Genomic DNA, 14,363 nt, shown 5'->3' with positions numbered 1-14,363 from the left:
AGGGGGTGTCAGGAGGGGTTTGTTGTATGTGTGGGTCACTCCCTGGCTGGGGATGGACTCAGGCCCCAGTGGTGACAACATGAGACTTGGCCTTGGCCCAGGGGTTCTCTCCATGCCCTTAAACACAGAATCAGGGGATTTTTTTTTTAAAGATTTATTTATTTATACAAGCACTGGTTACAATCAGAAGTGCGGGAGGGTGAGATAATTCACCAGAGCCAGAGCGGAGAGTAGAACAGGCAGACTGATGAAGTATACTGCTGAGGGGAGCAGCGGATGCAGCAGGAGAGGTCTGGGTGTCATGTGGGACACTCGCTGGTGGCCGAGGATTGAACTGGCACTGCAGAGGCTGCGGGCAGTTTTGCAGCCCAGCGCTCAACCACTACACCACTGGGGAGGCCCAGGGAATATTTTTTTTAAGCGCTAAAATTTGATTTATATTGAAGTTTCAGCAGAAAAGTAAAAATACCTGGATGTGAGAAATGGTCCCCAGGTATCCCCACCCCCGAGGGTGAGCTGGGGTCCCTGCTGCACCCCTGCAACTTGGGGGGGGTCCTACACATATGTCTCAATGAGGACTCAGTTGCTTTTTATTTGAGAAGGAAGAAAGGTAAAGAGAACACAGAGCACCCTGAAAGCATCACACGAAAAGAAGGGTTTCACAGGAGACGTGCCTGTGACCCTTCCCCGAGTGTGGCCCTGAGCAGGGAAGGGCCTGGGGGCACCAGGTACGTCTGCTCAATGACCTCGGGCCATTCTGGTCCATCTGAAGGTGCAGCCTGGTTGCGGCCAGTGTCACAGACTCTGGGGAACTAGTGGACTAGATATTTAAGGAAAATGACACAGACTGAGAGTAGCCAAGTGTCGTGACAGTTGCTCCTGACGTGTGACCGGAACATGGTCGCCTTTGTGCTCAAAGGGCTCTGCCAGGGTGGATGCAACCCTGGGGGAGGGGGAAGAGGCATCTGAAGGGCCAAGGCTGGGGTGAGGGACACGCACTTCCCAGCAGGGATGGTCCATGGCCACAGATGGGAGGGTGCCTGGCACTTCACTCAACTCCGGGGATTCCTGCAGCTGCCGTTTAGGGGGACAGACACCATGGCCCATCTGCCCCCCTGGGTGCCCCCACGTCCCCCACCCTCAGCATGGAGGACAACCCCTGCCCTACCCCTGGGGGGCCCTGCCCGTGGGCACTGCGACCTCTGATGCTTGTACACCTAGACCTCCCAGGAGATGACACCCCCTTTCCTCCTGCTCTGTGTAGGGGGCAGGGGCAAGTGGGGGTCAGTGCCCCAGGCAGGATGCCCTTTAGGGGCTCAGGGAGAAGGTTGTGGGGGGCTAGGGCACTGCTTGCTCAGCTGAGGTCGTGGACCAGCGCCAGCGCATGTGGATGCCCAGACAGTGACACCTGCTCCTGGGTGAGCAGACGCAGGAGCACAAGTGCCCAACATGCCCCGGGTCAGAGTCACAGCTGCGGGTCAGGAGCTGGCCTGAGCTCCATGATGGCTGCAGTTTTGCTGAATCCAGTGGCCTCGCCTGCAGGCACTGAGCAGGCAGCAGGGTTCTGGGCACCCATCCAGTCCACGGGTGTCGTTGCAGAACTGCACATGGGCAGCAGGGGGCAGAGGGGTGTAGAGGAGGGGATGCCCGGGCGTGGCCACACACCACCCTTTGCCTGCGTCTTTACTACAGAGTCTGGGCACAGCCCCTGTGGGGTGCACTGCTGTGGAGTGACTCAATGGCCTGAACATGCGCCTGGGCGATGGCTTGGAGACCAGGCTCTGCCCCAAACGGGCATGTGCACCCAGCAGCATCCAGCCCTCCACGCATGCTCTGAACTCAGGTGTTCTGGGGTACTCCGTCATAGCAGATTCGAGTGAGGGGGACCCACTGGAGTCTGCTGTCACTGCAGGTCAGAACCCGGTGGGGCCTCAGCATAAACACAGAGACAGCAAATTGCTTAAAAAGAGTAATTTTTAATGAGAAATGCAATTCTTAAAAAATTTTTTATATACTTTTATTTTTATAACACTGTTTCCATGCAAACTACGTAGTCTTGTTGGAATCAACTTATCAGAAATTAAAATTCTTTCAACCACAGACTCCTAGCACGCAGCCTTCGCCCCCGCATATGCCCTCCTCTGCCAGCTTCAGTAAAGGTGGATTTCATTTTACCACTGACCAAAACCATGAAATGTCCACTTAGAAGGAAGAATTCCCAGGGGCAGAGGTTGGCTCTAGTTCACTTTGACCCACTCACCTACAACGATGTCTGAACAGCCCCTCAAGAGTGGAGCCTGACCTGCGCCCTGTGGCCGCCTACTGACAGGGCCAGGCTGGAGTCATCACAGCTTCTTTCTGGTAGATGTGGTTGTGAGTTATGAGCACATTCTTTCTCACATAATATTTTTTTTAAACCCTGGAATTCAGCTAGTGAGGTCACACACAGGGATTTTGCAAACAAAGGTGTCACTGTAGGAAATGGGGACTTAATGTCAGGATGGATACATGTGAATTGCTGCTGAAGGAGAACTGGAATCAGAGTCTTTCATTTTACTTTGTAAACAATGACTTGAAAGAGTTACAGGAAAAATATGAAAACAGAATGAGATTTTGTAAATGGCATTTATGACTGAGGGAATGAAGGGTGAGCTTTACTTACTTGCTGGTGAAATGGCCCTTCATCAGTCTTCCCACAGCCGACTTCAAGGCTTGGTTCCTCAGACTGTATATGACAGGATTAAATGTAGGGGGCACCATCGTGTAGAACATAGAAATCACAAGGTCATAAATAGATGGAGTCTTGGAACTTGGCTTCAGATAAGCAAAGAATGAAGTGAGGAGAAACAGCGCCACAACCAGCAGGTGGGGAAGGCATGTGGAGTAGGCCTTGGCCTTACCTTCTGTGGATGGGATCTTCCTGACAGCAGAGAAGATGTGGACATAGGAAATGACGATCAAAATAAAATAGCAGTTACTCAACACCACACTAATGAGAATGGGGACAATTTCACTTACTAAATTTTCTGAGCAGGAAATAGCCAATAACTGGGGGATGTCACAGAAGAACTGGTGGACTATGTTGGACCCACAGTAAGACAAGGAGAAGGTTCCAGCTGTGTGCATCACAGCATAGAGACCCCCACCTAGCCAGGACGCAGCTGTCAGCTGCACACACCTGTCTCTGCTCATGATAACATCATAGTGAAGGGGGTGGCAGATGGCAGCATAGCGGTCAACGCTCATCACCGTGAGCAGGTGAAGCTCCGTAGATCCTGAGAAAAACACCACAAAGACCTGGACAAGACAGCCCAGGAACGAGATGGAGCTGCTGTGCATCATAAAATTGGCAATGGACTTGGGGATTATAGCTGAGATGAAGCAGAGATCCAAGAAGGACAGATTCCTCAGGAAGAAGTACATGGGGGTGTGGAGGTGCCGGTCCAGGGTCGTGATGAAGACGATGAGCCCGTTCCCCAGCAGGGCGCACAGGTAGACCAGGGAGAAGAGCAGTGGGTGCAAGAAGCCCATGGTCCCATGGGTGGGGAACCCCAGGAGGATGAATTCTGTCACGATAGTGAGATTCATCCCCTCTGGAGACATCACTGCATGAAAGTCTAGAGGAATAAAACACCGGGATTGTCCACCAGCGCTGGACCCATGGTATTTCTCTGCAGGTGACCAGTGCTGTCCTTTCCCACTGACCTCTCTCCACTCTCTGTCCAGTGTTCCCCCACAGGGATCTCAGCTCCTGCTCTGCTCGGCCTCTCCAGCTTCAGTGACCCGCAGGTGCTGCCACTGTCCACGCCGCCTGTGGGAGATGCTGAAGGGCAGAGAGTTCAACTGACCTCAGCTCCCAGAGCAGTCTCCTCCCATCACACCATGTCCCGTGCATGGGCACCCCTGAAACCCTGACCCCGACCCCTCCTCTGCCATCCCCAGGCCCCAGGTCCATGCACCTCCCAGGAGTGGGACCCTCAAGCAGCCTCAGGAACATTAACGGTCAAGGACACCCCAAATCTAACCTGCAGATCTCAGCTGCCAAGTGCCCACAAAACAGTGGCCAGTTGAAGCTCCAGGTGCACATTTTGGGACCAAGTGGACACTGATGGCCCCAAGTCTGTTCCTGGTCAACGCCCACATCCCTCATCACAGCAGTGGCTGGGGTGTCTGCCCTGTGTCACCATCTGACGACCATCTGCCCCTCGCCCCTGTGTCCTATGTGCTGAGAGGGTGACTTCCTACTCCTGTCTTCCCAGTCAGTGTCCTGCCCCTTCCCTCCCCAGAGGAGCTAAGATGGTTTCTCCTGCAGCTACTTCTTCCCATGATCACAGCCACACATCACTCCTGGAAGATGGGCTCGTGCACCCCCGGTCCCTCCCCGGCCCCTCTGTCCCCCTCAGACTCATGCACATCTGTGCAGGGAGGAGGTCACTCCAGTGCTGTGCATGTGGCTGTCCCTGCCGTCACAAGGACCCGGGTCCCCCGTGTGCAGGTTTGCTCATTCCCCAGGCCTGTGCGTGAGTGGAGACGTCTGGACATGGGGCAGTGCTACCACACCCCTCACTTTGTGTCTACTAAATGTTTTGCTCAACGTCCCCATGGTGATGGGGACAGGAACATTCTGAGGAAATTTTGTATTTTGGATAAATGAAAGTCATAAAATTAAATAATTTCAATATGGTACACCAATTTTCATAATGAGATCACCACAATAAACCTCACGCTGTATCAGTCAAATTATTAAAAATCTTTTGAGTGATTCACAGCACTCACTGAGATTACATATGTACATGTATGTATCTATTTCTATGTCCGTTCAAACACTACAACTTCCATTTTTACAGTTCCTTAGTGATGAATAAAAATATCTAAGTAATCATGTAAATATATAGAAACCATAGGCAGTTCTCAGGTGAAAAGTCAAATTATAGGAAATATGGCCACAGAGACCTCTTAAATATTTTATCTGTGCCATATTTGCATCTGAAAGTGTAACATGCCCTTTGTTTTCAACAGTTCTTTTTATGTTTTGAGTTTGTTCCTTCATTGTTCACTATCAACTTCTCATTAGTTATGATTTTATTTGACATTTTATGCACTTTAAATTTACTGTGCTAAATGCTTCAATATATCAGTTACAATGAGAGAACTTGATTATTGTCATGGATATCTCAGTAATGTGAGGAGGTTATGAGAATCATATAAAAAAAAAAAGAAAAAAACCTGATGTTTGCCCCACTGGAGTTCCTGTCGCAGAAGGGGGCGAGGAACTGCAGGTGTGTTGTACTTTAGGGAATAAAATGGTCCCTTTAGATTTTATTAGTTTTCATTATTTTTACAATAATATTTGTAACCATTATTTTTCTTGAAATCTAAAATTAATACACTGAAATCTAAAAACTTGAACAGGGCCTCCCCCTGTGGTGCAGCGGTTGAGCGCTGGGCTGTGAATCTGCCCACAGCCTCTGCAGCGCTGGTTCGATCCCCGGCAGCCGGCGAGGGTCCCACATGGCGCACAGATCTCTCCTGCCGCACCCGCTTCTCCCCTCAGCAGTGTATTTAGTCAGTCTGCCTGGTCTGTTCCCTGCTCTGGTTCTGGTGAATTCTCTCACCCTCCTGCACTTCTGACTGTACCCAGTGCTTGTATAAATAAATAAATAAATCTTAAAAAAAATTAGTGCTAATACAGCTGTGTATTTCATTGGAGTCATTTATAGGAGAGATGATATCTCCGTTATCACTTCAGTGGTGTCAAGTTGAGTATTTCTGTATTGCAGAGAAATTAGCAGCAATTGCTGAAGAACGCTGCAGCTAGCCCACCTATTAGATTTACTCCTAATCAATTATGGAAAAGAAAAACTTAGTTCAAGTTAACCCTCTCAGTAATGATATCATCCCAATGCTAATGAGCTGAACTTTTCAATGTGCTTTCAAAGGAAACTGTGTATGATACACTTGAAAAGAGATGTTGAGCCATTTCCACACCCAACAGTGTTACCATTAAATCATAACAGCTGTCACAGAATTTTAAGCATTAATTGTATTTTTACTATTGTAAATTCTCTAAATGTATTACATATATTTTTTAAGGTAATATTCATGACATTGGGCTTCCCCTTTGGCACAGCAGGTAGAGTGTGGCGCTGTGAAGTTTTCTGCAGCCTCTGAAGCACTGGTTCAATTCTGGCCATCCAGGGAGAAACCCACATTGCGAGCAAACCTCTCCTGCCGCCCGCTGCTCCCCTCAGCAGTGTGTTTCAGTCCGTCTGCCTGTTCTTCTCCCCGCTCTGGCTCTGGTGAATTCTCTCACCCTCCCGCGCTTCTGACTGTACCCAGTGCTTGTATAAATAAATAAATCTTAAAAAAATAAAATAAAAAAATAAAAACTCGAACACCTGAAATGATTTTCCTGTAAAACCTGCCGAGCACCATACCTCTGATCCCAGGGCCCACGGCCTGGCTCAGGCGCGGCTGCGGCCCAGGACGCAGAGGGGCCGGTCCCGGCAGTGGGGACCGTCACACGCTCGAGTCCACTCGTGATTTCAAACCCGCGTCCTCGCTGACGCCCGGACCGACAGACAGACGCGGGGCTGCAGGGTCGGCTACTTCACATGTCCCGCCGCCCTGGCCCTGACGCGCCCCGCTCCCCCTCAGGGCCCCCCACCCCCGCGTGCCGGGCGTCCTGGTCCCGAGGGCTCCTCAGCGGCGTCCCCGGTAATGAGTCTCCCGAGGCCGCGGCCGGCGGGGCCCAGGAGACTTGTTTCTAGAAAGAACTGTGGTTGATCCTGGCTTCTTTTGTTTCCTTAGTCATGGCCCCGGCGTCGGCGCCAGGACGGGCCGCCCGCAGGGAGCGGGAAAGTCGCCGCCACCCCTGGGCGCCCCCTGGGGCCCGGCGGGGGGACGGGCAGGACCCTCAGCGCCTGTTGCGGCCGGGGCCGCCGCCCCAGTGCCCGAGCCCCGCGGGTCAGCCGGGCGGGCGGGCGGCCTTGCGGTCGGCGCCTGCCTGGCGGGGGATGGGCAGGGTGCGGGGCGGCAGGCGGCTGGAGGCCGCTCTGCAGGGGCAGGAGCGCGGGGCGGGGCAGAGGAGCACGACGAGGGGCCCCCGCCGAGCCCCGGTCCCCCTCCCCGGCCTCGGTCCCCCTCCCCAGCGCCCGCCGGGACCGCGTCACCAGGCGCCTCCCCCCCTCAAGGCCGGGCTCTGAGTAAAGTCGGGGGGAGGCGGGTCGGCTGCCTTCCCGGCGCGGCCTCCTGCACCCTCGGCCGCGGGCTCCCCCCTCGCCCGCTGCTCCCTCGCCCCCCAGGGACAGTCCAGGCCAGGGGGAGGCGGGTCGAGGGCGAGAAAGACTGAGTGGAGAGAACGCTGGAAAGCGGGGAACAAAGGTCTTCTGCATGTGAATCTGTTTAATCACCAGAAAGGAGGGGTTTTTTTGCCTTTTCACTGTAGAACCGATTACTCTGTGTTTACATCTGTGACATAGGTGGAGACATTTGGAAAAAGACAGACAACACACAGGAGCGGGGAGCGCGAGCGCCCACCCAGGAGACTCTCCTCAGGGGAGAAGCGGCGTCGGCCCCGCCCGCCGGCCCCCAGGGAGGCGCAGGGGGCAGCCCCTCCCCCGCCCCTTGCCCCTCCCCCGCCCCTTGCCCCTCCCCCGCCCCTCTCCCTCTCCACCCCCCCCCCCCGCCGGGCGCCCACGTGGCGGGGCCCTCGGGGAGTTCACGTCGCTGCAAGTCGGATCCTCATCCGGGCGGCCCATAGGTCAGGAGACGCGCGGCTGGACGATGCGGGGGTCACTTGGACGCGGGTTTATATTCCTGCACGCCGGGCCGCGCCCTGGCCGCGCCACAGCATGAATGAAAGGGGCACTCCGCACAGCACTGAGACACGGACTCAGGGGGCGCGGAGGCGCCTCCCACCCCGGGTCCCGGACTGCCGGGGTGACGCTGCCCAGGGAGAGGCAACAAGAGTCCAGGGGCAGCGTGAGGCAGGGGTGCGGGGGGCACCCCTGCGGCCCCGACGCCCTGGGGGCCCACGCCTGGCTGGCCACTGCTCGCCGGGCGGAGCTGCATCCTCGGGGGACACTCTCCCCGGCTGTGCTGTGCCCGCCAGCGGGGCCTCCTGTCGGGGTGCAGGGGGCCCCCTGTGCGTCTGAGCCACCTGAGCGACCTCCAGCCCGGGGCTCCAGCCACGGTGTCCACCAGGCGCAGAGCCCGCGAGCCTCAAGGGCCTCCCCGAGCGGCCCGGGCCCGCCTCGACGCAGACAGAGCCGGGGCGGGTCCAGCCGCTGCCCGCGGCAGGTGGGGCCTGCGCGCTGCCTGTGGACAGCCCTGGAGGGCCTCGCTGGCCGCAGGCGCCCGACGACGGAATGTGTCTGCACCCCGGGATCCGCATGGCAGTTGCCCTGCAGGTGGGCCTGTGCGGGCTCCGGGTGTCCAGTGCTGGCAGAGGCGAGTGGGGCGGGGGAAGGTGGGCAGCAAGGACCAAGGGGTGCCGGCGGATCTCCCTGGACAGCTGTGCCTATGAGGGGCCATTTCAGCCTCTGCCCTGCTCTGGCATGAGGTGCTGTCTCAAGCGAGGTCAGCGGTGAATGTCCAGGGAGGAAGGCAGGGCTCCGCAGTGGCTGCACAGGCACCGACCTGGGGCTTTGCAGCTGCTGTTGTGATCACACCGCACAGCTAGAGGAGCTGCGGGGTAGACCAGCACGTCAAACACCAGCCAATGAGAGAGGGGTCACGGCGGGCCCGGGCTCCTTAACTGAGAAGAAAAGGAACCAAGAAGTTGAGATTTCTCTCGAGATGCTCACTTGGTGATACTGAAAGTCTTTACACTTCTTTGTTGTGGGGGCCTAAATTCATTAGGGCATTTTTATTTCATGGGAAGGTGGTTTTAGGACCACAGCGCGTCCTTGTCCTTGCACACGGCACAGGCTGGTGTGTCTGCGTCTAAGCAGGAGACAGGCCCACATTTCTTGCAGACACGCCGCCCTGCCGGGCGACCCGGGAACACGAGGGAGAGCAGCTCGCTGCTGCCGCGAGCCAGCCACAGCAGCCTGGGTGTCAGGGGTTCCTGAAGGATGGGACAGTGTGGGCGCAATTGTGGAAATGAGGGGGAGGAGGAGTGAGGAGAGGCAAACACTTGATCAGGGTGCAGACATCATCCTGCTGAAGGTCTCAGCAGCGCTTTGTTTATACATTTCATCTTTATTTATACATTTCAAACAAACCAGAAGAGTGCATAAGCATATGCATTAAAGCAGGAAGACAACAAGCATCACATCCTTTTCAAGAACAGCCAGGGGTCTATTTGCCCTCCTGCAGAGATGTGATATTTATTGTTCTTTGTTTTAAAGAAGGCACATTTGCTAAACAAAAGTGTTCTTAGAATAGTCATTTACCTTAAACAACCAGTCATTCTATTACTAGCCAAAAACTTATGAGACAAATTAACATTTCTATGTTTACCATGGTGAATGATTAACTAAGGGCTTGGGGAAACAAAGGGCAGGAAGTTACCTGGGGAAGGGAGACAAAGAGATTTTTTCTTACTAACCTATAAAGTTTAGACTAACAGATAACCATATGATTAAAGCAAAAAAAAAAAAAAAGAAGGCTTTTATAGAGAAATCATCACCAAATAGTATATTGTTTAAATACTGATTTGATATTAAGGAACCAAGGGTTTGGAGGGTGTCAGTGCCAGGCAAGCTGCATAGACTTTTCCCTAGCCCAAGCTCTTAATTAAGGGAGGAATTTTCCTAATCTAGCCAAAGAGTTTTCTACTTATTACTCCTCTACTTATCTTTTCAGCCTAGTTTCTGTATCTAACTTTAAGATCAAGGGAAAATTCCTTTTTCTGTAAGATTGTTGTTTTCAGGAACTACAAACATTTCATCGGAGGCAGGGTGGGAGATGGTTATAGCTTTTGGTTCCCAGAATAGTTAATACGTTACATATCAGTAGTTGTAACATTGACTATTTCCAAGTGCATATCTGTGCTGCCATGGTTATTAGCTCAACCAGTCATAAAATTGTTGCTGACTTATTCTTGAATGCACACTCTAACAGCTGCCATACCAGTTGTCACCTCCAGGGGAGTCAGCCCTAAACCAACAGGAAGAATTTAGCAGGAGCTGGCTATGGCGCCTCCTGGCTTAGCAGGAATTTTCTTACACTTGGAGCAAGGCTAGCATCTGCCACCCACCTGCTATCTCAAACCTCAAAGCAAAAGCATTTCCTTCTCCATTTAGCCCTTGCCTCAAAATACCCCAAATCCATATAAAAGACTTGGCTGAGGGATGTTTACAGCCTTTTGTTCCCAGGAGTTTTTTCACTTGTTAGTGTAAGGACTAATGTTGAAATGCTGCCTTTTGGCAGAGGATTACTAATTTTTTGCCATCAAATTGGTTATTCAGTAATTGATGAAACAGCATTTGCAGTTTTATTTTTAAATGTGTATTTTGACAATGGTATAAACTAGCCATAAACAAATGAGGAGAATCTAGCAGGAGTCAACTAAGGGGATTTCTGATTTTTCAGGAATCTACCCCATGCCCAAACCTTTGTCAGACATGAGTAGCATGACTTCAGTCACGCTGCGCAGGCTGCCCCGGCTTCCTCCCGGGCCACATTTGGACTGTGAGGAAATGTGAGCTGAGCAGACACTCACCTTGTCCCCTGTGCCTGTCGAAATGCATTCTTTAAAGATTTATTTATTTATTTATACAAGCACTGGGTACAGTCAGAAGCGTGGGAGGGTGAGAGAATTCACCAGAGCCAGAGTGGGGAGCAGAGCAGGCAGAAGTGTTATAGGACAGCCCCGATATTGAACGGGTTGCCTGGCTGTGGGTCCTCACCCGCACGCTTAAAAGGAACTTATTAATACTCCACTATAGTTACACACAAAAGGTTAATAAAAGGTTTATTTACAAGGGAAAAGGAAATAAGGAAAATGTACAACTCAGGGAGAAAATAGGGAAATAAAGTCTTCTTTAATGCGTCCTACCCGATCCGCCGACCTGGAAACCCAAAGTCACTCTTAGAACTGGCCAGACACTGTGAGCTGGTGGAGAGACAAAATGGGGGACCCCCCCCAAAGCCCACGTGTCTGTCTTTATACTCACTTGGCTGCTTAACCTCACCCTCAGGTCCCAGCCACCTTCCCTTTGGTGGTGATGGGATTTGGACTTCCCAGTGTCTTTGGCTTTTGGCCTGGGGTGGGGTGGAGTCCACAAAGCCTGTATGGAATTAGCTTTAGGACATCCTTTTCCCCCTAACAGAAGGACCGAAGCACACTGCTGAGGGGTGCAGTGGGCGGCAGGAGAGGTCTGCGCACCATGTGGGACCCTCCTCTGGTGCCCGGGGAGCAGCCAGGGATCGAACCGGCGCTGCAGAGGCTGCGGGCAGCTTCGCAACCCAGCACTCAACCGCTGCACCACCGGGGAAGCCCGGAAATGCCTTCTTTAGAGCCACTTTCATGTCCTTGTTCCGCAGGCAGTAGATGATGGGATTCAGGGTTGAGGTAACAATGCAGTAGCAGGTGGACACCAGCCGGTCAGTGCGGGGTGAGTAGCTGGAGCTGGGCCGCAGGTACATGGAGCTGCTGGTGCTGTAGAACAGCAGGACGGTGGCCAGGTGGGCTGAGCAGGTGGAGAAGGCCTGCTGGTGGCCCTGCGCACGTGGGATCCTGGCCACCATGGATAAGATGTGCGGGTAGGAGAGGAGTGTGAGGGCATAGGCCCCAGGGATGACACAGCTGCTGTAGATGAAGCTCCAGTCCTCGTGGGTACAATAGTCACGCAGGCCAGCCTCATGATGGGGGGGCATGTCGCAGAAGTGGTGAATGACGTTGAGGCCGCAGAAGGGCAGGGAGAAGGTGTTGATGGCCTGAAAGACCACGTAGAGGGCCCCGCCTACCCAGGCCCTGGACACTAGCCCCCAGTAGCCAGGCAGCAGTCATAGACCATGACTGTGGTCAGGAAGCACTTGGTGGCCACAAGCAAGGAACAGTTAGAGCTGGGCCACACATGCTGGGAAGGAGATCTCCTCAGAGCCGGCCATGCTGCTGACCACGGCCCTGGGCACGGTGACAGAGGTGTAGCAGGCATCCAGGAAGGACAGTGTCTTGAGGAAGAAGTATATGGGCAGGTGCAGGCAGCTGTCCCTGGTGATCACCATGACCACAGACAGATTCCCCAGGAGACCGAAGGCTTATATGGTGAGGAAAACACCTGAATATGCAGCATCCATTGTGGGGGCATTGGAGAAGCCCTTCAGGAGGAAGCTGGTGGCCACACTCGGGTTGGCCGTGTGCAGCGCGGGGGTGGGGGCTGTGGTGTCAGAAGCTGCCAGACTGCGGCAGCCCAGAGAGGTGTCTCCCCTGCAGAACACCTAGCAGCTGCGTTTCTAGATTCCGCACACGTCTCTAAATAAAGTTATCTTCTGTCTAAAGAGAAACGAGTTTTGCCCGGAAGCTCAATAACTATGGCTTGAGGTGAGGGGTGCTGGGTCCTGCTGCGGGGCGTGGCCGGGCCGCAGAGGCTGCGGGAGGCACATCTGGCCCTCGCACGGTCCCACGGAGCGGGGTGACTCTGCCCGCTTTCCCCACCGCTCCCCACGTCTGGAGAAGCGTAGGGTGGGCTCAGGTCGGGACGTGGCAACACCGGCCGCGGGAAAGGAGCTCTGGCTCAGCCACCTGTCCCCACAGCGATGCAGCTTGACCAGCTGGGAAAAAAGCAGAAGGAAGAAGCAGGAAGCCCCCCACCCTGCCCCCTGCAGAGGGACTTGCTCAGCCGGGCCTGACCCTGCTCTCCCCACACCGCAATCCAGGCAGGGTCTCCGAGGCCGAGGAGGCCTGCCATATACCCGGTGCTGCTACCCAAGCATTTCCCCTTTACTGAAATTTTTCACCGTCGGTCTGTTACAGGGCAGGGAGAGGTACACCCCAGATCCCCCTAAAACCTGCCTGCTCTAAATGGGTTCTGCCATCTGCCGCATCAACACAAAACATATGAGACTTTAATGGGAAGGAACTTTAATACAACTAGGAAACAATACAGGAAAGGCAACAAATCTAGTTTCTAAATCAGGCACCCAAAGTTACCCGTCCCCTGGTGGGTAAAAGTCCATCCAAATGGGATTGGCCCAGAGCAAGGCCCCAAAGCCTGCCACAAGTCTAAAGCATCTTCCAGTGGGGACCCACAGAAAAGGGTCAGAAACAACCAGACAGGCCTGGAAGGAAAAGAGCAAAATCAACATCAAGATAAAAGCCGCCATTGTCCCCTCACCCACATCTGTGTCACCCTGTCCACAACCAAAAGGCAAGCGCAGTTTCTTCACATGTCTCTAGGCTCCATGCGCCTCCTCCAGGTCTCTTTCTGGCTCCATCCTGCTCCTTCTTTCTCAGTCTCCTCTGCAGCATCTTCTCTCCCTGCTCAGCTCCACCCTCCCTTGGGTGGAGTAGGGAACCTGGAACCTCCCCTTTCCTGGGGACCACTCTGTTACAGGTCTGCAGCATCACGACCCCGCAGAGCGGGCAGGCCCACGGCCTCGGGCACCCCGGCCATGCGGGACCCTCCCCACTGGCCAGCCCGTGCACGGCGCCAGACGCAGCCTGAGGGGCGCAGCGCCCCTGCAGGGCGAGTCCTACTGGGCCCGGCACTGTTGGGGAAGGGCTCGCGGTTGGAGGAGCTGACCCGGGTCCAGGAGAGCCCCTGGCGGAGCCGCCTGTGCCTGCTCTGGGCCGCAGGTGTAAGGGCCCATGCGGGCGGGGAGGAGGGGCTCTGCCGCGGCCCCCTGACAACTGGCCGGTCCTGGGTGAGAGGGCTGGTGCATCTCCGAAGCCTGTCAAAAGGGGCTCCAGGCACCTGCGAGGCCCCTGGGCCCCAGGGGTGCTGACGCTGCCTGGTGGGCACCCCCACATAACAGGGCCCCAGGGCCCCTGCTGCCTGCTGGGCAGCGGCGTCCTGATTAAAGCCATTGGACAGGCCAGAAGGGGACAAGCAGGAGGAGCTACAGGGCCGGCTGACCCTGCTGACCCCTGCCGTGCTCAGAGAAATGGGAGCTGAAGAGCAGAGCCCCAGCTGCAAGCCCGACCATGCCCCAGGAAGGCCAGTGGCAGACTGGGGCTCAGGGACTGTGTGGCCCGTGGGGACGCGGTGCCCTCTGGGGGAGCAGCCTGGATGCTGGGCTGCAACGAGGGGCTGCTGCGGAGACCTTGTCAGGTGCTTGAAGCGCGGCTCCCCAGGGACAGTCATGCCTGGCACCCCAAGAGGCCACCCCACAGTCACTCTGCAGGCGCAGGGTGGCTCCGGACTGGGGCTCAGCTCACCGTGGCCCTCAGTTATCCCCCAGGACAGATGGGG

The 14,363-nt window shown here is 54.8% G+C and overlaps 1 protein-coding gene and 1 pseudogene across 2 annotated transcripts; both read right to left on the bottom strand.

Moving 5' to 3' along the window:
- Positions 1-2,658: 2,658 nt before the first annotated feature.
- LOC311183257 (olfactory receptor 14A16-like) lies at positions 2,659-3,603 on the bottom strand (the record flags this gene model as incomplete). The annotated part of the gene is made up of 1 exon (XM_084252614.1): positions 2,659-3,603. The coding sequence occupies one exon, from the start codon at positions 3,601-3,603 to the stop codon at positions 2,659-2,661; it is 945 nt and encodes a 314-aa protein (XP_084108740.1).
- Positions 3,604-6,967: 3,364 nt separating this feature from the next.
- Positions 6,968-12,177, bottom strand: LOC311183180 (olfactory receptor 5AP2-like; annotated as a pseudogene). The gene is made up of 2 exons: positions 11,423-12,177; positions 6,968-7,055 (listed from the first exon to the last, which is right to left on the bottom strand). The product of its transcript is annotated as an olfactory receptor 5AP2-like (transcript).
- Between the last annotated feature and the right edge of the window lie 2,186 nt (positions 12,178-14,363).

Source organism: Talpa europaea, assembly GCF_964194135.1.
Source record: "Talpa europaea genome assembly, chromosome: 1".
Taxonomy (NCBI): domain Eukaryota; kingdom Metazoa; phylum Chordata; class Mammalia; order Eulipotyphla; family Talpidae; genus Talpa; species Talpa europaea.
Note: the sequence above shows the minus strand (reverse complement) of the source record. Positions and strands in the feature narration are given on the sequence as shown.